Source organism: Chenopodium quinoa, unplaced genomic scaffold (genome assembly GCF_001683475.1).
Source record: "Chenopodium quinoa cultivar QQ74 unplaced genomic scaffold, ASM168347v1, whole genome shotgun sequence".
Lineage (NCBI taxonomy): Eukaryota > Viridiplantae > Streptophyta > Magnoliopsida > Caryophyllales > Amaranthaceae > Chenopodium > Chenopodium quinoa.
Window position 1 is genome coordinate 1867526 of NW_018743021.1, and position 27433 is coordinate 1894958.

At 35.8% G+C, this 27433-nt stretch overlaps 4 protein-coding genes and 1 long non-coding RNA gene across 5 annotated transcripts; all 5 read right to left on the reverse strand.

Moving 5' to 3' along the window:
• Positions 1-1957: 1957 nt before the first annotated feature.
• Positions 1958-7681, reverse strand: LOC110730236 (phosphoacetylglucosamine mutase-like). The gene is made up of 10 exons (XM_021910020.1): positions 7353-7681; positions 7132-7193; positions 6759-7021; positions 5362-5481; positions 5106-5248; positions 4779-5027; positions 3384-3799; positions 3123-3298; positions 2518-2614; positions 1958-2357 (listed from the first exon to the last, which is right to left on the reverse strand). Exons 2-10 carry the CDS (start codon positions 7190-7192, stop codon positions 2200-2202), a joined length of 1683 nt encoding a protein of 560 aa, XP_021765712.1. The 5' UTR covers position 7193; positions 7353-7681; the 3' UTR covers positions 1958-2199.
• A 1163-nt stretch (positions 7682-8844) lies between these two features.
• On the reverse strand, positions 8845-11677 carry LOC110730238. The gene is made up of 3 exons (XR_002513014.1): positions 11489-11677; positions 9622-9918; positions 8845-9535 (listed from the first exon to the last, which is right to left on the reverse strand). It is a non-coding gene; the product is annotated as an uncharacterized LOC110730238 (long non-coding RNA).
• Positions 11678-12168: 491 nt separating this feature from the next.
• Positions 12169-13593, reverse strand: LOC110730034 (SNF2 domain-containing protein CLASSY 3-like). The gene has a single exon (XM_021909814.1). The coding sequence runs from the start codon at positions 13591-13593 to the stop codon at positions 12169-12171; it is 1425 nt and encodes a 474-aa protein (XP_021765506.1).
• A 217-nt stretch (positions 13594-13810) lies between these two features.
• Positions 13811-17661, reverse strand: LOC110730237 (protein PFC0760c-like). Its single transcript, XM_021910021.1, has 3 exons — positions 15446-17661; positions 14178-14348; positions 13811-13976 (listed from the first exon to the last, which is right to left on the reverse strand). Exons 1-3 carry the CDS (start codon positions 16895-16897, stop codon positions 13899-13901), a joined length of 1701 nt encoding a protein of 566 aa, XP_021765713.1. The 5' UTR covers positions 16898-17661; the 3' UTR covers positions 13811-13898.
• A 2888-nt stretch (positions 17662-20549) lies between these two features.
• Positions 20550-26948, reverse strand: LOC110730239 (STE20-like serine/threonine-protein kinase). The gene is made up of 7 exons (XM_021910022.1): positions 23833-26948; positions 23571-23729; positions 23297-23476; positions 23020-23214; positions 21985-22083; positions 21249-21869; positions 20550-21126 (listed from the first exon to the last, which is right to left on the reverse strand). Exons 1-7 carry the CDS (start codon positions 26497-26499, stop codon positions 20764-20766), a joined length of 4284 nt encoding a protein of 1427 aa, XP_021765714.1. The 5' UTR covers positions 26500-26948; the 3' UTR covers positions 20550-20763.
• Positions 26949-27433: the final 485 nt, after the last annotated feature.

The following is a 27433-nucleotide window of genomic DNA, read 5'->3' on the forward strand; positions in this document are numbered from 1 at the left end:
ATAAATTGTAAGAAACACAAATGTTTGGAAATTGAAATTGATTCAATATGACATATTTAATGTATATTAGTTATATGTATATCAGTATATGTAATAAATAATAATGTATGGTACGATTGGTATCATACTATCATTGGTATGTATAGATAATCGATAAATGTATCTGATTATTAAAACTTAAAACAGTTGATGATCGATCTAATTGAATACTTCTACTTCCCCACCCGTTTTCTTTAACTTGCAAGTTGCAACATATATATGTTGCAGCCTTGTAGGCACGTAATCTTAAAAGGTTATTAGAGAGGGTAAGACAACAAAGTAATTCAACAATATAACTTTAACACCAAAATTATGGAATAGTTACAAACAATTGTCAATTATTACTTTATTAGACTAATGGGAAATTGAATAATCGTGATTTTAATTAAACATCCAAATATAGAATGAATGAGAATTTCTGTAATTCTATATAATCTGATATCTGAATCGATTTATCGTATTCAAAGTAGCAACTCATCAAAACATGGACATGACACGATATCTAAAACAATCCAACAAGAAGCTGATAACCTAATAATATATATTTAATAATGAAGCAATAATACATTAATACATTATAAATTTGTAATAGACTAATATGATAATATCGAATAAACAACAACAAGAGTATAACCAAACTTGAAACATAACATATTAACATGATATAGAATAATTGAATAAATGAAGATTTGTGTAATTGTATATAATCCGATGTCTGAAAATAAAGTGACGAAGTCCCAGCTTTATATAAAACGAAAATAGCTAACCGGTCAAAAATCTCTTAAAACCCAATTTCTACTCGATCCATTATTTTTTTCACCAACCTATGCCGACCCGCTAATGAAATGGATATACTAGTCCCAACTTGATATAAAACAAAACGCGCTAACTGGTCAAAACCACTTTTTAGAACTCGATTTCAACCCGATCCAATTTAACCGATTACCAAACTAACCCGAACGATTTTAGCACCAAACCGATATGAATCGAGCTAGCATTAACCCGGGTAAACCCGCCCCTGAACCGACCCATTTCAAAATAATCCGTTCGTGACCCGAACCGATATGAACCCGGACCGACGTTGACCCGGTAAAACCGCCCCTGAACCGATCCGTTTCAAACCGGTCAGATCATGACCCGAACCGTTTATAAACCGAACGGGCATTGACCCGGGTAAACCCGCCCCTGAACCGACCTGTTTCAAACCGACCCGATTATTAACCGAACCGTTTAAAAACCGAACCGGCATTGACCCTAGTAAATCCGCCCCTGAAGCGACCCGTTTCTAACCGATCTGATTATGACCCGCACTGTTTATAAACCGAACCGTTTATGACCCGAACCGAATTTAAATCATACAAAAATAAACCGAAACCGAACCGACCTGTGACTAATCAAAACCGAACTGAACCGACCCGCCGTCTAAATGAAACCGTTTTAACCCGAACCGTTTCAAACCGAAACCGTTTCAAACTGAGGTCAAACCGAACTACCAGACCGAAGTCCCACCCCTAGTTACAAAGGACAATTGCAGACAGCATGAACTTACTATGCAACATACTCTAAATTATTTTGACAATAGTTTATACAGTGTAAACAGAACAATGTTACAATTAGTTTCAAAGGACAAAATTGCAGACAGCATGAGCTTACTATGCAACATACTCTAAATTTATGACGTAATTTCACCATAAAACATTTCTGATTGTGCTAGTTCGCGTAAAGAAAGAAAATATTAAATATGTATCTAAATATTTGGCATATATGACATTTTTAGCAAGGGCTAAGTTTCTATCAAGAATCAAATTTTATCAAAGACAGAAATTTAGTAAGCATCAAATGCCATTTGTTTATCAAACTTGTATGAATTAATTTGACAAATACGTATGAAAACATCACAAAATTGACAATATGGTGCTTTTTATGTAAGCAAAATGCATTATTATCGCGGAAATCTGTTAATGTCACTTCTGTTATCAAGGGGAAAACTTTTTTCTGTGTAAAACCTTTGAACATAAAATATTTCAGTTATAAACATGTCAAGAGAAAAAGGATCTCTGATGTTGATCTATAAAATAGGGGATTGGCTGAGGCAAACAAGCAGGCTAATCCCATGTTATAACTAATTCTGCAACAGAAAAAATCAGCTAGTCAATTTGTTTATTGAGAACTTCCGAATCCAAGGTACTGATCTACGAGCTTTGCTACATCACTAGCTAGATTATCTGCCTCTTCCTGGGTGGTGGCTTCCGCATACACTCGAATGACATCCTCTGTACCTGATGGTCGGATAAAACAACGTCCATGATGATACTTTGCTGCTCTCAAGCAAAAAATGTCAATAATTAGATGATCACTCAAAGATAGTAAGGGGGGGGGGGGGACTGCCATATGAAAAAGGAAATAACTAAATTTTCAAATTTACTTCACCAACTCATAAAAGAACTTGAATCCAAATTTAGAGAGTGAAGGTTTTACCAGTTGCAGTGTCAATCGCATCTTGGATGCCAGCAGGCTGCACAACTATAGTCTCGGCATTTGCAGTGACAACAGCTGTTCTGTCGACAACCTTGACCTGAAACTCCAACGCAGAAAAAAAAAACTGTTATGGACTGATGTGATTAATGTAGATAAATCTACAGCTAAAAAGAAAAAAATACAATTCACAGTGAAAGGGCAGGAACTAAAACGTCAAAGTCCAATTTAGAGTGTGTTTTTTGTAACTAAATAAAAAACGGTGATAACAGGATTGGCAAAGATTTATGGATGTATCTTGATTAACTCTACAGACTACAGAGTATATAGAAACAGTATTCAGCCTTAAGAATCAAAACAATTCTAAGCTAACAAACTATTTACTCTGGAACTTCCTTTTACAAGACACGCGTCCATTAGTATGCAGTGAAAGCTCAGTTAATAACTTTTCACCTAAAAGTAGTTGCAGTAATCAACGAAAACAAAAGATCAAGATCTCTCAGAAAAACTTTCAAAGATTAAAATGAAACCAGCAAACAGAGTAGAGAATTCTGTCATCAAGAATATTTCAATTACTTTCCAATGAAGAATACAACAAAGTGACAGACCTTAAGCTGTCTGCTAGGCAGATCTTTATAGAGTTCATTCCATTTCTGAATTGACCATCCTGTATGTAGTAAGATGGCTTCTACCAATAACAATCCACTCAAAGCATCACCAACAGCCTGATTGATTAGTTTACTGGCAGCTAATAATCTCAACACAGCCTTTTTATATTCCGAGCCTGAAAAAGGCAAGAAACTTTGCTTAGGAAGTCTGATTAAGAAGCATAAATAAATTAATGGCAATGACATTATACACTAATTGACCTGTAGAAGAGGAAGAGAGCTCGCTATTTTTAGTCTCCAACCAAGATAAAACACTATCAGAAAACAATATGGTGCCATGGCCATTTGCTTCAAAGTATATACCGATATCATATTCAGAAGCCTTTTCATGTAAATATTTCACTCCAGTTGGAGTGAAGACAACATTTAATTTCAAGTTCTTCAGATAATCAGTTGATGCCCCATTAGCATATGCAGTTTGCACTATGCCTAGACGTGGATTATAAGGTTCGCATGATTTAAAATAATCAATGTCTTCGAGAACATCTAATTGCTCTTTAATATATAGAGCAAATAATGATAGCATCTTGTCCCCATCAACAAGGTCAATCACTTTACTGTCTGGTTGCACAAGAAAGTAAACAAGCCTATCTGCATCCCCATCAAAACTTGCACACCTGAAATGCTAGAACCATCAACAGTTAGCCCGGATTCTACATTTGAAAATTTACCTTAATTGAAAGAATACTAACCAATATTATTGTTCAAAACTAATTAGTTAAAGTTTTCAATGGAAAATCTAGTATGAAGACTTAGCAAGTTCGCAGGAGAACTGAAGGTGGACTTCTTTTCAGTCATGAAATATGAAATGAAACTATCCAGGGATAACAGATTAACTTCAGTAGTAATAAGTCTAGAGAACTGCTAATTTAATTTACCTCGTCTGTTTCATTTATAGAAATTTTCATTTCACATTTCATTTACAATACTTGTACGCTAGTTTGGGTTTGGGTTTGGGCTCTAATTAATCTATAGCAATGTGAGTAAAACAAAGAGTGATAACCTGAAAACCAAATTTCCTGGTTTCTATAATGCCATCAAGCAGAATCAAACAACAACAAAGCCTTAGTCCCAAAATGATTTGGGGTTCTACACCAAAGCCATCAAGCAGAAACATAGTTTATTTTTCTACAAGATTTAAATTCCAATTTTACGTAAAAACCTATACTAAGCTTGGCATGGAATCCAGATTTTTAACCAATCCCAGCCAAAAAAGCAGTGCTCTTGTTACTTGAATGATCTACAGCAGGGTGGGAATTGAGATATTGACATTGCCAGAATATAAAACTGAAAAATTTATCTCCAGTTAAATAAACCAAGTTAAATTACATCAATTCATCCCAAACAGTTTTACCAGGTAAGAAAACCTAAAATTCACGACAAGAGGTTTTTAAAAGTTTTGATAGGATATATCTGTCTTCTGCGTCAAATTTTAGCACTTGACCAAGAAAGCACATACTGAATTCTCATGTAGTTAAAAGGAGGCTTAATGTTCCAGAGTCCAGACCATCACCACCACCAGATACAAAAGAATCAAGTGAAAAGTTGAAAACAAAGCAATACTAATGATTTCAAATGAAAAAAGAGATGACTAACCTCAGCCCAACATCATTAGGGCCAAACCCAGAAGGCAAGACCTTTTCTTTCTGCACAAAATCAGCTCCAACTCCTTCATTCAGAACACCTTCTCCTTTGCTGGAATTTCTTACTTCTATTGATAGACCACCGCACATGTCTTTCAAAACTTCAAGTTTATCACCTCCTACACCATTAGCCCCATCAACTACCACTTTATCATTGGATTTTCTCCCTTTATTCCCCTCTGGGATCAATTCAACTAAACACCTAAACCAATTATGACAATAGTATAAATTGGGTGTTCAAGAAGAAATGTAATAAAGATTGCATGGTGCGTGCATAAACCTGTAGGAATGTGAGAGTTGCTCAAAGTAATCCTGCTCTGTTGAATTCATACCCATGTTTCTAGCACGGACCATCCAATGTAATTGTGGGGTGGTTAAAATTCCCATATCATGGTAAATTGCACCGATTATAGAGCTGATTCCCTTGAATGGAATAAGCAGATAATTAAATACTTCGGAGATAATTCAAATAACTACAAAATTGGCATTGCTCTATGCCTGTATCAATAGATTGCTCAGGAAGAGATAAGTATTACTTGCTTTGCAGCTTCAAGGAGAGACTCTCCACTGGGCCGGGTGTCCCTTCCCAGCAAGATCTCTGCTGAACGGGCATTGTCAAATGAGATGTTCTCCTTCCTCACAAATTCTTCAATAAGCTGTTTTGAAAATGAATTAAACTTAGGAACAACCCATAAACAACAGTCTTTTTTCAAAATAAAACAATATGGGTATTGATGAATTCATATTCAATACAATCCTGTTTGCAAGCTTACAATATAAGCAATACAAGCCACGAACAATTCAATCATCACCATCAAAATATCAAACGACCAAATTAGAGAAAGATAGGTCCAACAAAATCCAATATTCCAACTTCCACAATATTGGTAATTTCAAGTTATTCTCAACTCATATTATCAAATATAATATAATGGCTATGCTACTCAACTCTTCATTTCATCTCAAGTACTTGTAATGGACTGCCTTAGTATTTTCTGATTTAAAGACTAATTAAGAGATAAAAGCTTGATACTTTAATTAATAATGGCTGAAATTGGATACAAAAGGATAGGAATAGCTTAAGGCTATTACTCTCTTGATAACTTTAGGTTATCACTCTCCTAGTAACTTGAGGTTACTACTCTCAACATTTTTCCCCACAATTCACATGATAGCTAATGCATATACTATCCCTTATTTATACTAAGGCTTAGTTAGGAATAAGGGCTACTAACCTAAAAATACTAAAATTCCCAAACTACCCTTGCTAATGTTAGTCTATTACAGTACCCATATCATATAATGGCTGAAATTGGATACAAAAGGATAGATTAATAGCTTAAGGCTATCACTCTCTTGATAATTTTAGGTTATCACTCTCCTAGTAACTTGAGGTTACTACTCTCAACATTTTTCCCCACAATTCACATGATAGCTAATGCATATACTATCCCTTATTTATACTAAGGCTTAGTTAGGAATAAGGGCTACTAACCTAAAAATACTAAAATTCCCAAACTACCCTTGTTAATGTTAGTCTATTACAGTACCCATATCATATACTTGACACACAACATAGGTAGTATCAACACTTGTTACATCACTTTGGACCAAAAACAATGATATGTTTTTTTTCCTTAAATAGCCGAGTCGATTACTTGAACATATGCCCATATTTGACACAAGTAACCAAGTCTTAATAACATAGAAGAAGGTATTCTCAAATCACTCCAATGTCAAACAAAATCTAGGCAACATGATAATTTTTAACCAGGATTAGATACTAATCATACTATAACTTAGATAAATCAACTAAACACCCACAAAAACAAATTGCAAATTGAGCACAATTCCAACATTCTATGAGCAAACTAAACAAAACCAAAAAAAAAAAAAATAATAATAATAATGTTAACATGATAAGCAGATAAACCTGAAGAAGTTGAAGAGGATCAGCAGCATTGGCTATATAATCAGCAAAAGGTTCCCAATTCTGAGACAACATTCCACCATTTGGATCAGCAATTTTGACACCATTATCAGAAACCTTATTATGGGAAGCTGTGATCATCAACCCAATCAATGATTGAGTTTTAAGGGATCTTAAACCAGCCAAGATTCCAACCCTATACATTGTTGATCTCAAAAGGGTTGCATCTGCTCTAAACCCTGCTGTTCCATACGATAATTTCACCCCTGCATTTTTTGTTTGTATCATCAAATTGAAAGAATAAATTTACTTTTCTTGTTTGATTAATTCAAAATAATTAATTGAAATTGAAGGAGAAATTGGGGAAAGATTGTACCTTTGGGTGGTGGGAAGTTGGAGGCAGATTGTAAAATCAAGTTACGCTGTTCTTGGTTCATTCTGTAATTTGAAGAGACAGATTATAAATTCAGCAGCATTTCGAAAATCAAATTTAGATTGAAGCTTAAATATAATTCTGGATTAGTAACATAATTAGCAGAGCAATTTGAAATTAATTTTTCTATAATCAGATGAAAAAAAAAGGAATAAACATCTTACCTCAAACACTGCTTCAATTGAGAAGAGAAACTTGTGAAGTCGCTTCAATGGAGAAGTCAAGAGTACGTTTTAAAGGAAGAAAGAGAAAGAGAGGGAGGAACACCAAAGGAACAATGTTTTATTTATTTATTTTTTATTTTTAAGTAACACTTCATCAACTGTCTGATGACTCAGATCTAGACGGACATATACATGCTAACAGTTTGACTTTTACGTTTTTCATAGAAAATTTGGTCGTGCAAATTTACTAGACTAATGAGCACAAATGTCATACTCCGTATTTGTGAAAGGTTGTTGAATTAGTTGAAACTAGATTTATATGCACGCGATGTGTGTTTTAAGTTTTAAGTGGACACTACTATCTCACTGTATCAAAAAATTGTATTAGTGGGTCTTTGAAAGCTAGACAATAATGTTATCTCACCATATTCTCTTATCGCAAGCTCTTTAAACTCGAGTGTATTCACAAATTAGCTTAACATATGCTTAAAAGTTCATTAATACAGTATACTAAGCTCATTTTCTGAAAAATCACTGCACAGAAGGCTAGCTTTATAATAACAGCTTTAAAAGGAGTTTCCTAGAAGATTATCTGTCACGGTATAAACCATATATTGAAGAAAACATTTGACAGAAAACTTGCCAACAAATTACAACCTTTGCTAACATCAAAGAGTCTCAAGTTACTTCAATCACCTGTAACACCTACTTTCAGTCAATCATCTAACCCCTAACAGAAACCCTGTGTTAATCTTAATTCAATGTATCATGATATCCTAAGCAAAAGATGTGTTGTCTTCTGCCAATCTTCTGAAATGCCGAAGAAATTTGGGATTATCTATTCTGATAAGAAAAGTCGATGTTCGATTAAAAAGTAAATTACATATACATACACATGCACACAAATTCTGTGAAGGTGATGTCTCTCTGTATACATGGTCTGCAAAGTTGCAAGCAGGTCAAGGCCAACAAGTTCACATCTATCAGCGAACCTGCTTCAATATACAAGCTAAAATACAAAAGTGCCACCCAATCACATACAGCACTGTGCCACCACAGCTGGCCAATAAACAAAATTTATGACCAACACTTTCTCCAATACATGAATAAACCACCCCTTTTTTTTTCCAAAAGTTATATTGAATCACAGGTTAGTAGCTACAATGCTAATGAAAACTAGTGAAATACTCAATCATAATTTACCTATCACGAGTGGACAGAAAGCACAATTGAATTGAATCTTCTCAAATGAAGAGCCAATTTTTTTTCAAAAAAGAAAATAATAATATTCGGTACTCCCTCTGTACCTTATGCCTACTTCTCTATAATATGTGAGTAATAAATATTATAGGCATGTAGATAAGGGACGGACGGTGTAGTAAAGTTGCAAGAGCGAACTTCATCAATTGGGGAGTTGGAAATTCAGCAATCTTAATAGTTGACTAAAAGAAACAAACATCGACACGTGTCATGAGGGGGGTTTATATTATTATAGACACCAGATACATGTACATTGACAGCACAATGTGGAGACCATTCCACTGCTTACTGAACACAATCAACAGATTCGTAGGACTACAAAATCTCATTTATAAGATGCGACATGCAATATAAGTCGGCAAATAGCATCCCATTCCACTCAAGAATGTCAATGAGATGCTACAAGCACAAATTATGAAAACAGCGCAAGCTTCCCAACAAATTTCTTATGTAAAATGAAATGAAAATATAAATATACGAGGTAATTACAAGATTGATACATGAGAGGTATTCCACACAAATGAAAAATTTATGATGTTTCCTTGCTAGATTGATACTGTTTCCAGGGGGATCGTGGGCTTTATGGTGTGTACGTCTGCAATTTTGTACTCCGTAGAATTCTAACTTAATTCTGTCTTAGCTATCTTCCAGAGTTAATCAGCTTTATGACCAAAACTACCAACTGAAGACCAGAAACACTGCCTGCTAGGAAAAAAATGCTTCTTGGCCAGTTGCTGCTCAAAAATAGCGTTAGAAAAGGGATGTAGATGTACAGCAATCAGTTATAACAAGATGTAGCTGTTGAAAGTTGAAACAAGCCCCTGACAATGGCTAAATTTTCCCCTCAAATCGTCTCCGGCATAACTAATACAACACAATTTTCTTCTGGTAACATGGACGTTCTAATACAAACTTCTAAGGGCCTGCACACATAGAACAAGGTAAATTAAGATCATCTTAAGTACATAAATTAGGATCAAATTACCAAAAATATGCACAAGTCTAACACCTCTTGGGGCTTTTGTGGACATGTGCCTAGTCTTCCAAATGCAACTACAAAGTTGTCTCAATTGCATGATACAGAGTAACTTCACACATACAAGTAGAGGACAGGAGTGTACTAACATTTACTTCAATCATCATAATCCAAAACTGGAAATCAATAGATAACTTGTCAAAACGTTGAATCTCCAAATGATCATATTCTGTATCTCACCAACTTGATGCTTTTAGCCATATGATTTATTCACAGCTGCACCATTATTCACACTGCCAATAACCACCTTCTTTTTCCTTGAACCTTCCACTAATGAACAGAAAAAGAGAGAGACAAGGAATAAAAGTTAATATTTCAAAGATAAAAGAAAATCCAGGAAATAGTTCACAATTCAATGCAGACTCCAAATATGTCATTTCCATTCATTTGTGGGAACAGGACAGCACTTAATTTAGATACGCTAATAGAACAAGCATGACTCTAAAGAGCGATGAAAAGGTCAACTATACAATTTCAAGGTCAATATGCTTCATTTCTCGAAACCCTTAATATATACTGCATTCGTTCAACTATATAAGGCATTCCTCAAACCCTTAATATATACTGCATTCTTCCAGGACCTTACTGTATTATGCTCCACCACCACCCACTAAATAAAAAGATATTGATCCCAGATTTGCTAAAGAAAGATGGCAGTCATGACTCTCATACTCCAATTTTTTAACACTTTTCACTTTTAACAAATTTTTTCTATTAAAAAAAAGATTGAAAAAATACCTAGAGAAATGTGTCAACTAAAATGAAACAACGGAAGTAGCTAATGTAATCAGCTAACAATTAATCTTTTTATTTCTCTTATTGATGGAACTAATAAGTAATGACTAATCTCTAAAGAAGGACAAAGTAATGATTAAACCAGAGCCAAGAAAATCAACTACTTGTTTAAAAATAATACAAAGTAGTTAAGAATCCAGCACAAACATGAAGCATATTAATATATTATGGTTACATCTTACATGTGCTCAAGAATTATGACGACAGAATATAACAAAAGGATGAACTTATCCATAGAAAAGTATCTTGGGGAGCCAGGGGAAGCCAAAATAATAGTTTGCATTCTTAAACTCTCACATCCACTATTTGTGAATGGGTGAGTTTAACATTAAAAAATATTAAAGAATGTTCCTTTGGCTCTCCATGCTTTGCTATTCTCAGGTCTTTTTCAACAAAATATTCCCGAATGGACCTTATGGTCATAAGCCCTTGTGAGACAATAGTTCTTACCCTTATTAATGTGCTTTCACAGGTGTTGCTTTGTGAGAAAATTTTATTTTAAAAAAATTAGTGTCCAATGTAAAGCTTGGTTGGCAATCTTGGCATACAATTTTTCTTTCCCAAATTTCTAAACGACCTAGGGTATTCTGTTGATGTATTTTTCTTTATACAAATTTTCTTTCTAACAGATTTTTTTTTTTTCCCTCAATAAACATACTAATTTACCAATTCAAAGAGACAGCTAGACATCTTTTTTCAAGGAAACACCAATCAAATAGCTAGTAAAGCAAAGTCTACAAGCAACAATAACATATTTCCAAGAGCAACTCTTAGGGAAAGGTTAACACTCAAACTGTCATGTAGATTATTATTAGATTGCAATAACACTTAGAAATCATATTTTCTCTAAGAACTACATTTTAGTGACACATCCGTAATTCACAAATCAAGTGATACATAATAAATTATAGTCATCTCAATTTTCCCTTTAATTAGATAAACTATCAATTCAATTAGACATTATGATGCAAAATGAGGCTCTAACATAGCTAATTAAAAATCATATTGATACGGTATATATAGAGCCCAAATTGCATCTCCGTACCTTGCCATTCCCACACCACCTTTGATACACCCTTCACAAACGAGAATCCGACTCCACCAAATTTTCAACCTAATTTGAAGAAAGATCAAATGAGAATCAGTATAAATACTATAAAAATAGAAACGTGTATATACAGTCCAAAAAAAAAAAGAAAGAAAAAAAAAAAAAAAAAGAGTAAATAGTACCACGAAGTTAAACTTTGTACTTTTGACAACAGTACACAAGTACACAGCCAGTCACATTAGCTCACAGCTCCAATCAGAGATATTTTCCATTGGTGCCAAAAAGTTATTATTTGATTAAATGAGGATGGTAAATATCATACTTAATAATGACCCTCAGCTGTTAAGCAACATTGTGTTGCCAAGTAGACTCACAAGAGTCACAACAGGCTAAAATTTTGGAGAAACTTAAACAGAGAGCAAATGTATATGCTCCAAGAAAAAATATTATGGAGAATCATTAGCTTCTCACTTATCAACAAAAAAAAGTTTGCAAAAGAAACTAATTTTTAAGTAGAGAAACTAGCAACTCCTTACCAATAATTAATCTTCTCAGTATTTACAGCAACTCTTACAGAAAGATAGCTGGTCCAAACAGAATGAAAGGCTGAAATCAGAATAAACGAAACCATACTGTATTAGTATTTCAGATAATTGTCAGATGACTACAAAAGAATCTCAACAAGCGAAACTTTTGATCATATCATCATCAGCTTTAGGCTGGCTGATAATCTTCTCAAACATGTAATTGATTTTTTCGTGATGGGTCATTGCTTCCAGTACATGATCCTCAGGAACCATCCTCGATCCAATGCTCTTTTTGTGCATGGTGGTTTCATTGTCTGAAGGAGAGGAGGAAGAGAACAGAAGATTTGAATAATGTTCCTTTGTTGTCTGCCTGCGGAACTTATCTTCCTCCAGGGTCCCTGACATGATGAGGTGATAAACAAACACATCCTTTTTTTGTCCAAGTCTATAAGCCCAGCTTATGGCTTGCCTTTCCACAGAGGGGTTCCACACGACATCAAGCAAGACCACCCTAGACGCACCCACAAGGCTGATCCCTTCACAACATGCCTTGGTGGAAGCCAAAAGGACCCTAGCCTCACTCCCAGGGTCGTTGAAAAGCTTAATCAATGATTGCCTCTCCTTCATATCTTGACCGCCATCAATGTAAAGCAACTCCCTCCCCATGGTCCATTCAAATAGAGATTCTAGCAAATCTCCTATGAAGTTTAAGGAGAGAAGGCGTTGCCCAAACACCAAAACTCGCTCTCCTTTGCATAGCTTAATGAGCTCTACAAGGAACCGTATTTTTGCTCCAGCATCAAGGTCCATTCTATGATCTTTCAGCAAAGTTTCTTGTTCTTTATCGATAGCATACCCTGAATCTGTCTCACATAAAATTGAGGGGTGAACACAGGCCAGAGATATCTGGTTGTCGAATTTGAGAAATGGGGTTCTTAATCTTGCTATGTGAGCAAAAATGTACTTTTGCATATCTGAAGGTCTTAGGACAATTAGTGAGTCAAACAATCCAGGAAGAGTATCTCTTAAGATCTCACCCTTGTGAACATGAACAAAGGGACCAATCTGTTTCCTTAGCTTCTCGATTTTTCGTTCCTCATTCAAATGACTACACGACGGAAGCCCAAACTCTTCTCTAACCAAGGCAATTGTTGTATGGAGCTCCTCAAAGTTATTTTGAAAAGGTGTTCCTGATAAGATCACTCGCCTCTTTGTTACAACCTTTGACAGCACTTTAACTATGCCACTCTTATCATTTCTCGCCGTGTGCCCTTCATCCAACACTAAGAGGTCAGGCTGTTCAAGAAAAACTTTCCTAACCTTCCCATCAACGCTCTTCCCATCACCTGCTAGCCTCTGGAAAAGGCCGTAGCTAATAGCTAAAACACCCTTCCCCATAGACCAAGTAAGAAGCTTAGCCATTCGAATTGAGTGCTCGTCTTTCATAGTATTCTTCATGTTCTGACCTCTGAGAAGAGGAAGGTCTTCTTTCCCTGACAGTTCCTTCTCGTTCAGGTTAAAGAAAGGCATGTCAACGTTCCATCGATCAAACTCCTCTTCCCAAGTACGAAGCATGCTGTAAGGGGCTATAATAACAGGCCTCGACTTAGGGTATTGCCTCAGGAAGGACTGCAGAAAAACAATTGCTAGCCGAGTTTTTCCTGTCCCTGGAGCATGGCATATGATGCACCCACCACTACTAGATTCCGTGGGCTTAGCAAGCTCGTCGATTCTTATCCCTCCAGCAATGTTTTTCCAGATGAACTCAAACCCATCGCGCTGATGAGGGTATAAAGTCCTTGCAACCCTTGGGATGAGGTCCCATACTGTGCCCGAAAAATGATCATTTGGAACACTAGCCTCATCTCGGATATCATAGCTCAAATCCGGAAACTGAAACTTGTCAGAAACTTTGGTATCATTGTAGGGGAATTGCCCATAGTATCTGGTGTCTTGTTCTTCACATGGAAAATCAAATTTTCATGTCATTAAAGGAGCTTAGAAAGTACAGGATTTAATGATGGAAATACAAAAGGAAAAGATCGAAACAAAATAGTTCGAGTAATTGTACATTTGTGCAACCATAAGCAAATACATAATTACACTAATGACAGTAAAGAGTAAACATTATTAGCGAAAAGAGTGATTTTGTGACTTACAAACTCAGGTGTAACATATTGTATTTCAAGCTTCAAAAATGAACAGAACTTGCATTTGTTTCCAATCAATTCATCATAAATCCAGTAGTGCTTTCCTTTAAGGCAAAGCTTTTCTTGCAAGAGCGCGCTATCACATAGAACAGCATTATCATCTTCATCATCGTCCTTATCCTACAAAGTCATTGTGAAGCCTGTTAGTAAGTAGATACAAAGCTACAAAGATAACAATGAAATACATTAATCCAGATTCAATTGCTTATTAAGATGTGGCATACAAATTAAAATTTTAAAGTTGTGCTGCAGACCTGCAACTCTTAGTGTTACACTTTGAAAAGGTAATTGAATGAACTTTTTCAGTTGCAAAAAAGTACAGCAGATAAATACTGCAAACTATTCTCCATAGATAGAAGGTAATAAAAGCTACAATGCACGAACTCATGTATATAATACAACAAACTCGATCATGGAAGCAACAATTGGACATGGAAAATTCTCAACTTAAAGACATAGGGGCACAAAAATGAGTGCCCAAAGCTATGATCAGAATACGTGACACGAACATAAGTAGGAAGTATTAGATTTCTCATTTTGGCCAAAACTGAAGCAATTGAGTTTTGATTGTTAAGTATACGACATGAATACTTAAGCTGAGATGAAGAGTCCAAGCATTGTACATTTTGTTCAAATAAAAAAAGATGCTATTTGTTCTAGGACATTTATTTGTACCTAGTTAGAGTCTGATCACTTTAAGTCCATACCTTTCAGCCTAAGTTTTACTTGGTATTTAGCATGCAAAATACTTCACCAGGTTGTAGTAGATGTTCATCAGTAAATATATTAGAAATACTACTCCATGTAATTCTAACACGAGTCAGAATCAATAGAAGAGAAAAACAGCATCAATGTCACTGCTTTACCAATTTCGTGTGCTCAAGTACAACATGTTAGATCTCATAAATCCTACTACAAGTACTGAAGTACATTAACTAACTATTATCAACAATCAAGTCAAGATATGGTCGAGTGTTATCACTTCAATGCGTAATGCATTGTGCTGAAGCGAAGATGTCATTAAAACATAGAGAAAGTTCACAATATTAAAGGAAAACTTAAGCATAACAATAGTATAATCTAGCTACACATAAAATTCATTACTGCCCTACCAAAGAGGCCTTAAATAATATTTAATTCAAACTTATAGAAAAGCTAACAACCAACAAGTACTCATAATAAATTTGTTGTATGATTACTGATTAGAGAAACCTTACCAAACAAGAAGGTTCAGATCCAATGTCAGAAACTCCAAGAGCAAAGTCCATTTTTGCAAAGAGGCTTTCGACTTCTTGTTCCTCTGCTGAAATTTCTGGCACCGATAATTTCTCAACTCCATACTTAAATTTAAGGGGAAGAAATGCCTCACTAAAAGAAGAGGCTATATTATTTAGCCCTGCATTTTTTCCATTCTCCAAAATCACGTTCAGCAGAACATTTTGAACCTCTTTAGTTTTAAGCCTCTTTCCTTTTGGCTTCATAAGCTCTAAATCCTCTTTGCTAACCTTCTTCAAAGGCGGCCTACCTCGTTTCCTTTTTCCTCCACCATCCTCCTGACTTTTCACACGTCGATTGAACTCAAAGTGCTCCTCCTCATCCTCATCAAGATCCAACCCCACTTTGTCATCCTTCTTCAAAGGCGGCCTGCCTCGTTTTCTTTTTCCTTCACCAAGCTCGCGACTATTAGGCTTATGATCCTCCTCGTCATGAGACAAAGAGGAGTCTTCGTCGTCTATATCAATGCTGATAGGGGAACTAGGAGTTCCATGATGTTTGTTTTTACTCCTAAACTTGTAATGAGACCTTGTTCTTTTTCCAATAAAATCATTTCCCTCAACATCTTTTGCAATGTATTTTGGCAACACCACTCCTTCAAATAGTCTCCTAGGTAACTTAACTAGAGGAACCTCCCCGTCATCATCAACACGAACACCGCCATTTCCATCATCATCCTCCTCCTCATCATCATCAATACCAACACCAATTTTTCCATCATCATCAACACCAACACCATCATGAACATCATCATCAACACCAACACCGCCATTCACATCATCGATACAAACTCCAACATTCCCATCATCATCAACACGAGCACCGCCATTCCCATCATTATCATTATCATCATCATCGACACCAACACCATCACTCCCATTATCATCATCATTGTCAACAACACTAACACCGCCATTCCCATCATCAACAACAACACTAACACCATCATTCCCATCATCATCATCCTCGACACAAACACCATCATTACCATCATCATCATCCTCGACACGAGCACCAACATTCCCATCATCATCATCAACAAGCATACATACACTCTCCTCCTCCTCCTCCTCCTCATCATCATAATCATCATCATCATCATTCATAGTACTCTCAGCATTATCATCCAAACCCTTAGAAATTTCATCATGATTTTCATAAACCCTACCCAAATTACTACTAATATTTTTCTCAATACCCAACTCAGATTTTGCGGAATTTTTTTCAGGAATTCTACTTATTGATTTCAGGAACTCTGTTTCATCAATGAAACAACATTCATCCTCATCATCATCATCATCATCACTCGAAGAAAACCCAGAATTATTTAAAAAATTCTCTTTATTTAGGGTTTTTTGAAGCCTGGTTCTCTTCCCTATCGGTACATACTCCATGTTTTATAAACTGGGTATCGAAAAAAACAGGGGAAATCAGAGTAAGAAGACACCCAAATCAAGAAATTTAACAGATTTTCTTTGGAAAATTGACATTAATATCCCAAATAAAACCTTCAATTGTTGTAATTCAATGAATAAAGAAATCAAAAAATTGGGAATTGTTGAATTTAATGGTGGGTAAGTGAGCTTGAGAGAGAGAGTGAGGAGAGATAAACAGAGAGTTAAAGGGGGAAGTGAATGTGATTATGGGTGATGAAGACTTGATGCGGACTCTTCAGAACACTAAACAGCTCGAAAAGGTTTTAATTTAATTAATTTTAAGAAGATTTTGATTATTATTGGGTAAAATTTTAAGGAAATTATAATTATTTGATTGTATTATTTTTGCTTCTATATTTTTATTTTTTATTTTTTTTATTTCGAAGATTTTGACAATATCTCAAAAGGTATATTTTTGTTTAAAAAAAAAAAAAGTATACTTTATAATTGTTAATTTGTTAGCTACGGGTGATTTTTTTTTTAACACAAACTCTTATATGTGACTGGTCATTATAGGGGTTAATTCGTTAGTGGAATAGGGGTTACTTAGTGTTAAAGAAGTTATTTAGGGTTACTCACTCAGTATTATAGGGGTTAATTAATATTACAGGAGTTACGAGGTTGTTCACTTCAGTCAGTTTAGTTTAGGTCCAATCAGTTCAATTCAACTCCTAATTTATTTCTCTTATAAAATATTCATTTATAAAATTTAGGAAATTTTGATTTTTACCACCTACAAATAACGACTTTATTGAATTTACCACCTCCAAAAAAAAAAAAATTTACTTTACCACCTTATAAAAAAATTAAACATCAGTTTTCCCACCTAAGCCTAACTCTGGTGACAGAAACCGCCAGTGGGGCCCGCCATAACAGCTAGTTTTTGAAATTATCCCCAAATTCTCTCGATTTTCCTCCTATTTAAACAACCTTCTTCATTTCCACATCAAATTGTTGAAGATTGAAGTTTTTTTTTGCGATTTTCTTCACAAATCCTTAATTTGGGTAGTAAATGAGCCAAAGTTCATCTTATAATTTGCTTAAAGCTTGGTTTTTGGTCTGATTTGTATCCTTAATGGCTTAAGGATTGAAAAAAAACGTGTTTGATCTTATAAATACCGAATCCGTGGATGAGCAACAACAATTACTCATACCTGAGCTGCTTCAATTTCTGTTTCTTGAACTTGATTGTTATATGACAGAGGTTTCAGAAAACAAACGGCGACGAAGAATAGATTCGACTTCAGGAAAAAAAATTATTCTCGTAATTCGGAGTTAGTGTGACCATTTCTACTGCCAAATTTTCATTGAAGTTAATTGTATTTGAACACAATTACCATAATCTAACCCTAATTTTACTGCCCAATTGAAATATCAAAAACCCCCAAATTAATTTACACTTACATGAACCCTAATTATTTACAATATGAAATTGGGGTTGAATTAATAACATAAAACATGCAATTTCAATTATACTTAGCAATTGTAACATAATCACGCAAACAATTGCAAAAAATTACAACAGAATTCATGAAAATTGCTTACCTTTTCGCTGTTTGTCGTCGAACAGTTCAATTGATTCAGGGCCGAGTACAATCTTCAATAATTTGATAATTTGAGGATGTGGGATTGTTAAGGATCACCCAAAATCAGAATTTGTGAAGAAAATGGCAAAAAAAAACTTCAATCTTCACGAAATAGATGTAGAAATGAAGAAGTTAGGTTTAGATCAAAGGGAAATCGGGAGAATTTGGGGATAATTTCAAAAACTAGCTGTTATGGCGGGCCCCACTGGCGGTTTCCGTCACCGGAGTTAGGCTTAGGTGGGAAAACTGATGTTTAATTTTTTTATGAGGTGGTAAAGTAAATCTTTTTCTTTTGAGGTGGTAAATTCAATAAAGTCGTTATTTGAAGGTGGTAAAAATCAAAATTTCCTAACATTTATAACCTTGAAACATTTTAACAACTTTCATATCCAATTCATTATCAATATACTTTGTCTCTGACAGTGTGACTGCAACTGTAATAGCTTACACTTACACATTACACATACATATCAAAAATTTCAAAATCGTATATTAATGCTCTTTTTTCCTTTTTATGGAGTACGAGTAGTTCTTTTTTGAATGCTAAATACTCCACTAATTACGCATTATGTTTTTAGAATTAATTCTAATTAAATACACAGATGTGTGTATTTATCATTTAGTAGTTCCTTTTGTGTATTACGTAGTATTTAGCATTTATACATGTGTATTTAGAACCGTACATTAATGCTATGTCTGTATATAACATTAATACTTAAAATTCAAAATTGTACATTAATGCTCTGTGTGTATTTAGCTTTATTTGTTTATTTAGCATTACAATTCAGAATAGAGAACATATTCATAAACGAAGTAAGGAGTATATTAATTCAAAATCGTACATTAATCTTTGTGTATATTCTAAAAATTTGCATTTCTAAGTTCTATGGCACCATTTAGGCTCAACACTTTGGACAAAAACGTAAAGGCGTAAAGCTATTCCCTTGTACACTTTATTTATTAAAAAGAATTAAAATTATATTTTGAAAATATATTTGATAATGTATTTTTGTATGCGTAAAAAACGTACATTGTAAAAGTTCTAATTTCAATATATCATGGGTGTAGTAAGAATGTAAAAGAAAGAGTATGTTGTATTTTTGGATCATGGGCAACTGGGCTAAGGAGTTGGACTTATGTTAGTTGTGTATCTTGTACAAATAACCTCCTAAGTGAATTAATAATAGCTGAGCCAAAATTCGGGTTTGATCAAGAACAAGGCTTTGCAGGATCAACACGAGACACCACGCAATCTAAAGTCATCTTTAACTTAACCAGAAAAGAGAGACGGTTGTCTTTCACCAGTGAACAAAACTACAAAAGGTAAGAGAGGTATTACACAGTCTAAAGAGGGTTAGTTCTCTTTCTCCACAAGCCTTGTTAGTCAAATGGTAGTCGGAATCAGGCAAAGACCTAATGGATACAGGACATAGGATCACCTAGTTAAACAATCGAGAATGGAAGATGTGAACTTCCTCCTATAACAACAATTGAAGATGAAGCTTTAAATATAGTCCATAATCAAACTAATAGCGTAGCCATCTAAGCTATGGAATTAGGTCAAACACTTCAATGAAACTCCACTCGAATGTTCAAAGGCTTTCTCAAGATTCATGTTCAATATACACCACAAACTCTTACCAGATGAAAACCTCATAAGCAATCACAAGTTATAATCTGGTACTCGTATCCTTAGTCCTTGATTAAACTATTTTGACATGATGAGATTCATTGGAAGAGATAATGTTTCAGTCTCAGACTCTCAATGTAAAACCCGTCACTGGAGCATGACAGTTAAGGAACTAAGCAAAAAAGAGCATGAGCATTCAACATTATCCTCTACCACCATATCCCAAATTTTTTAGAAAGAACAGGATGAAACACATCAGGGTAACAATCATCTGAGTATAATACAGAACCAGGAAACAGTGAAGGCGGGCCACTTTGTTTCAAACTGAACCAAAACAAATACTCGGCACAATGTAGTTAAGACACTAAGATGATGAATATCCACAAGTCCAGAATTACAAAACAATATCAGCATAATCACTGGATTTATTAAATTAGAGTAAATGCAATACAATATATAGTATAATTTTGTTCCCATCACAATTTCATCAAACAATCTAAGGGTCAAGTATACAAATGGCAGCAAGTGAGTGAGGTGAAAAGAAACCAAAACATGAACAAGAATTGAATATTTTAAAAAATACTTTCAAACCTATGTTTATGATTATACTAATGGGATGAGCCAGAAGCTAAAAGCTTGACAAACCCAAGAATGTCTACGTTCCCCAAAGGGAATATAAGAGCAACAGCTAATACCACTACCACTAACCACCATGCCCATTGCGGTATCCTTCTCTTACCCCGATTGCGGAGAGGGGCAGGAGGAGAAGAAATTGATTTAGTAGTCTTTACCTGCTTTGTATATAATGCAGGCTTATGGGACTTCTTAGCCACTGTCACGGGCTTTTCTGTAACTTCAGCCTCCCTGATTGTATCAGGTGAGGATCCTGGCAGCTGAGCAGGCTCAATTTCAGAAATCTCTGATGCAAGGCCCTTCTTCTTTCCTTTCTTCTTTGCCCTCTTCTCCTTCTCCTACACCAATCAAAAAATGAGAACATTTAGGAAGCCAATAAATGTCAAAAAACAAAAAAAAAGAGTAATAATCACACAACTTAATCTTAAGTACTAGTATCTATTTTTTGGGTGAAATTAACCTTCTCCTTTTCTTCAGCTTCCTTCCGGGCTCTAAATTCAGCTCTCGCTTGAGCTTTCTCTGCCATTCTTCTTTTCCTTTCCAGAGCTTCCTGAGTTTTAGCTTTTTCCTCTAATTTGCGCTGCTCCCTTAATCTGGCAACCTCCTCTTCTTTTCTTTTTTGCTCCACTTTCCTTGCCAACTCTTCTTCCTCTTTAGTCTGTTTGTGCTCTTCTTCCTTTTTCAATTGTTTCTGTTCTTCTTCCTTTTCTTCTGTCTCTATTCTGCCAGAAGGTTCTGCTAAGCTAACCTTTGATGTTGTTTCAACCCTCTTTTTGGCAAGGGCATTCTTATTCTTCTGCTCTATTACTTTCTTTGATGACTCCTCTACAACTTTTTTTGCTACTAAAGGAAAATCTCTTTCTAAGGTTGGAACTGTCCCAACCGAATTGACCTTGGGATTTTTGGCCATGGTATTTACTCTATAATCAGGGACATCTACTAATGCTGGTGGCTCTTCATCAGGGCCAAGTGATCGACCATCCAGCGTTCTAAATCTCCTCAATGTACTCTTCATGTTGCGTTTAATATATTCCTTCCGAAACTCATCATTGTTATTCCATCGCTCCATAAAGTTCTCAACCTACATAAAAATTAAGTCAATAGCCATGTCAAAGTAAAACGAAACCAAATAGTAAAATGTAGCTATGGCTTCTTGTCACCATGTTGCAGTGTAAGTGTGTAACAGCTCTACTCACCTGGTTTACACAATGCTGTTCAAGCCTTTCTTTTTCACCAGCCACTGCATATTCATAGGCTGCTTTGGCGGCATCCTTGTAACCATAGAAAAGCTTGTTCTGCCATTTAACACCAACTTAAAGACTCAATAACACATGCATGAAAATAATCAAAGAAATAGCTAAAAATACATCTCTCTAACATTTTAGTTTTACAAACATCTCAGAATTTGTAGAAATGAAACATAAACAGCAATAAGCCAATAACCCACTAAAGCCAAAATATTAAATAAATATATATATATATAATAAAAATACTGAGCTCCTAGTTCACATGACATCTCTTAAAATCATCTGGGCTTGATTTGGCGTCATGTTTCCACTTAACTAATAGGAGAGAGAGGTAACTAGCCAGTGAACTGATTGCACAATGTGATTAGTTTAAAGTGTTGGCCACACTTTCCCTTGAAGCCCTGAAACAGAATGTGTTGGGTTCTGAGGGGAGTTCTTTCAGAGAAATTTAATGATGTAAAATGCACTACAGAAGTTGACAAGCACGAAAGAGCAGGCCTTTAAATACTTTAGAGCTGATAATAATGACAGGAGTCACAAGACCCATTACTGAAGGTCAATTCTACCAACAAACTCAATTCAGTTGATTTAACCATAGTAAACAAATTAATGAACGAAAGCTTAATCTTGGTCAAACATCAGCCGAATGATTAGTAACTTGTAATGCTAATGCCTCTTACCATGGTCATATAGTCCACACATTTGACTAGTTGCAGGGTGTTTAGGACGGGATCAAATATTATTATTCAATCCTACTATGGTTTTCCATTGAGACGAAGTATGACAGTACATATTTCAACATTTCTAATACTCTCATCAGTTTTAAATTTTTATAGTCTCTTGTGGTGTGGATCATCCCCCCCCCCCTTCTCTCTCTCTGGGCTGTCCACTATTTTGCTCTTAAATCACAAGAATATTTAGCTACAACCCCAATAAATATTTTTAAAAGAAATAAATAAAGAGCTTTAGATAAAGAAAAGCAACCTGTTCATATGCCTGTTTCTTTAGGGTCTGAAAATGTATATATGCATCTTGTCGAACTTTATCAGCAGATTTGAATCGAGCATTAATGTCATTCAGAATGGCACTTTCTTCCTCATACTTCTTCTTAGCGGCTTTAAAATTGTCTTCGGCTTTGGCATAATTGTCTCTGAGAGCATCCAATTCCTTCCTCAAGACCTGTATTTCAAGCAAAATAAATTAGGCAAATGCATAAACTAAATTTAAGAAATAGAGGAAATAAACTAGAAGTCAATATTACCTTCAATTTTTCCTCCGTCTCAACCCTCTGGTCCAAAGCCTGCTGTAATTCTTGCTGCCTCTGAGAGTTAGCAGCCAGTTGTTCACGCTGAAGGTTCAATAGCTTAATATCACGTACCAATTTTTTCTCTTCAGCCAAGTTCATGGTTTCGTGCTGTATCTTGCGCTCCAAAGTAAGAATCTGTTTCCACACCCCAGAACACAATTTCTTTGTCACAAATGTTAAGAAAACACAAAAACATTTAGGATTAACAAAAACTAAAAGCAATGCCTACCTGACTATCAACATCTTCAACTGTAGTTGCATGCCTTGCTAGGTTTATCAAAGACTGGGCAGAGTCTATTTCCCGCCTTTTGGCAATCATCAACTTATGTGCAGCTCTCTCTTCAGATTTAGCGGCTTCAAAATTTGTTTTATAATCCCAATGAATAGCCTGTTCAAAGAAGCAAATTGTGAATATGAATAGGTAAGAAGCCCAGAGGGAAAGAAAATTAACATAAGATCAAGCAAAGTTCTTATGTTCCACTATGTTTCACCTTTCTCTTCTGATATTCAGTCCGAACGACATCTCTATTTCGTGTCTTCTCGTGAACTTCCATCTCACTTAGTTTAACCTCCTCATTAAGCTTCACATCATCAAATCTTGGGAGCCTGATCAAGTAGTAAAATGGCCTTCTAACCAAATCAGGATTTACATTTTGTCCATCAGATTCGTCAAGGTTAGATACCGAAACCTTGTCCACATTATTCTGCTCTGGACTCACAACTCCAGCACACGTTTTATTATGGTTCAACTCAGTAGAACAAACTCCATTGGCCTCAGAGTTCAGTGAAGTGAAACCATCACCAGCAAAATCTGAATGTCTGGTAACTGTTTCAGTTGATCTATTCAGTATGTCAGTGTGGACGTTATTATTATCATTGAGTGAAAAAGGTGTTACGCATTCAAAGGAACCAAAACTAATCTTTGGCTTCAAAGTGTCCTCAGAATTTATCTTGCTTGCACCATCAACCTCAGCAGTCATGGGTTCAACTTCCAATTTGGTACCATTAACAAGGTATGGAAGGGAATCATTGGTGTCTTCCAATTTGGGCTGGGAACTGGAGTCATCAGCAGAGCAGCTAATGCAGTTATCAACAGCATAAGAGCCATCATCAACACTTCCCTGTTCCTCTGTTATGTCTGATTCACAAGGAACGGGCAAGTCCACCTCATCACCAACAGGTACAGTCAACTCATCATTTTCAGGTCTCAAACAACTTTCAGCTTCATGAGAAGAGTCGGGAATATTGGCTTCATTCTCTGAAATACCATCTCCGATATGGCTAGCATCTAGACCATGGCCTTCCTCATCTATGGCTGCCTCAGTGGCAGACTTTGGTTCAACAGGATTAGTTGCTTCATCAGTTACGGTTTTTTCAAAGCTAACATCCTCTGAAGAAACTTCCTTATCATTAACATCTACCAACCTAGTCTCTTCTGCCACCTGATCTTGAGGAAAAACCTCTTGGACTGAAGATTCTAGGCCTTCTTCCACTTGATCAATCAACTCTGCATTTCTTTCTTCATGAACACTATCCTGCTCATGGTCAACTACAGGCGTATGAGATTGATCAGGTTGTATATCTACTGTTGCAGTTTCACGAGACCCTTCAACATCTGGTGGTGATTCTACTGTGGTATCCTCACATGGAATAGAACTGTTTAGTACTGGACCATCCACCTCTGAGGCAGACAACACTAAATTGCTTTGATTCGATTCTCCTTCAGATTGATCAAGAACAGCTTCAGGCTCCTGACAATCTTTTGATTCTGTGGTCAAGGTGGAAGCATCTTGATCCTTACACTCGCTATGGTCACTCAGATGCTGCTCGCATTCAGCAGCTTCTGAATCTACAGAGTTAAGGCTCTGGCTTCCACTCATCCCTGGTAGATCTAAATCACTGTGTTCCTTAACCTCTGCTTCAACTAGATCTGGTTCATTACTATCAGCAGGTGGCAACTCTTGCTGCTGACAGTCTGCAGACTGCTCCTCAGTGATTGCATCATCCAGCAACAATTCGCAGGCCTCACTATCTGGAGCCTTAACACCAACAGGTGGCCGTGTATCTACTTCTGCACTGTCCTGTTGAGGAAGAGACTGATGTACAACATCAGCCCCAAGAGATTTTGTTTCCATTATGATACCATCGACTGGCTCGGATTCTGTGACCTCATCTATATGAGAAATACCATTATCCTTAACCACCTCCAGATTCCTTACATCATCCTTCAGTTTCTCAGGTTCATCGGCACGATTCTCACATTCCTCAGATTGGCCAAGGTGCAGTTGCTCCTTGATATCACCGTGAGGTACCTGAGGCTCAGCATCTACGACTGTTGTCCCATTCTGCACAATATCATGCTGCTGCTCCTCGATTTCACTGTGAGATGCCTGAGGCTCAGCCTCTATGGCTGTAGTCCCATTCTGCACAATATCATGCTGTGGCTCCTCGATTTCACTGTGAGGTGCCTGAGGTTCAGCCTCTACGACTGCAGTCCCATTCTGCACAATATCAGAACCACTATCTACATTCGGCAAAATATGTGTTTTATCATCATCGTCTAATGAAGGTAATACATTGGCATTATCCCCCTTCTCAACACCCGATTCCACATCCTCAACCTCATCCATCACAGACTTTGGATCTCTCTCCTCTGAACCTTCCAAATCTCTAACCCTAACATCAACCTTTCCCTCAATAGCATTACCATCACCACTCTCAACTAAACCCTCACTCTCTACCTTGATCTCTTCTTCCAACTCCACACCACCCAATTCGCCGTTTTTCTCCCCCTCTGCAATGATCCCGTTCTCACTCTTCGATTCACCGCCATTTACCTCACCCACATTGTCTAATTTACCCTCGGAAACATCACAATTTTCCAATTGATCACTCCCATCAACACCACCTTCCAATTTCCTATCAAAATCAGCAGCATTCGATTCAGACACATTCAGCTCGCCATCACCCTCAACTGCAACATGATCATCCGAAACGGCATCGCTTCCATTAACAAACACATAATCATCCTTACCATCACCATTACACTCACAACCACCATCACCGACACTCGCCGGCGGCAGATCCTCACACGAAGAACTCCTCATATCTAAACCACACTTCTCTCCTTCACCATTAACAACGGTATCAACCGTCATTATCAACAATACCAAAATTCAAAATAAAAAAAAAAACTCTCAAACAACAAATTTCCTCCAATTGAAAAAAATAAATAAAATCGATCAGATCACAAAACAGATCACCAATAAAACTGAATAAAAAAATCAGAAACAACGCAAATTCAACCACAGATCCTCAGTGAAAATCACGCAAATCAACAAGTACGAATTGAATTGAATCAATTAAAAAGTACAATGTGAAGTATAAAACAAACTCACAAAAACGCCGAAATCTGAAGAATTATCAAGTAATTTAGCAGAAAATCAACGAAAGAGCTTCAGCATTGTTGAGTGAAATTGAAGAGAAGATGAATTTTTGAGGTTTGGATCATAGAGATAGAAATTGAAGAGAGAGAGAAAGTGCGACGCGGTGGGAAAGAGAGGAGAGAGAAAGTGATGGGTGATGAAATAAATAGGAGAGGGAGGAGGAACAAGTAATAACAAAGGAGACGTCGGTTTTGTATTTGACTATTTTACGCTGTTAGTTCTAAATTTTTTTTTTTTTTTTTTTTTTTTTTGAAACATGTTAGTTCTTAATTATACACTCTGTTTTTCTTTCTCTTTTTTTTAAAAAAAATAAAATAAAATTTACTCCGTATTAATTAATTCAAATAAATTCAATTAAAAATTGGATTAATTTATTTTTTTGGGATTTTTTTACAGCAGTGCGTACCTCAATTTCAGTTAAGGGGTGATTTGGATATTGTACTTTGATTTTTTATTTTTATTTTTATTTTTTTATTAATTTTTGGGTATTTTTATAATTATTTTATTATTTAATTTTAAATAGTTGAGTTAGAGGGGCCATGAAATCAATGTGAAAAAGGGTGAAAGGGAAAAGTAGGAAATAAGGGGGGGAGGTTGGAGGGAATAGGGACTTTTTAGCAATAAAAACAAATTTGTTGATGTCAAT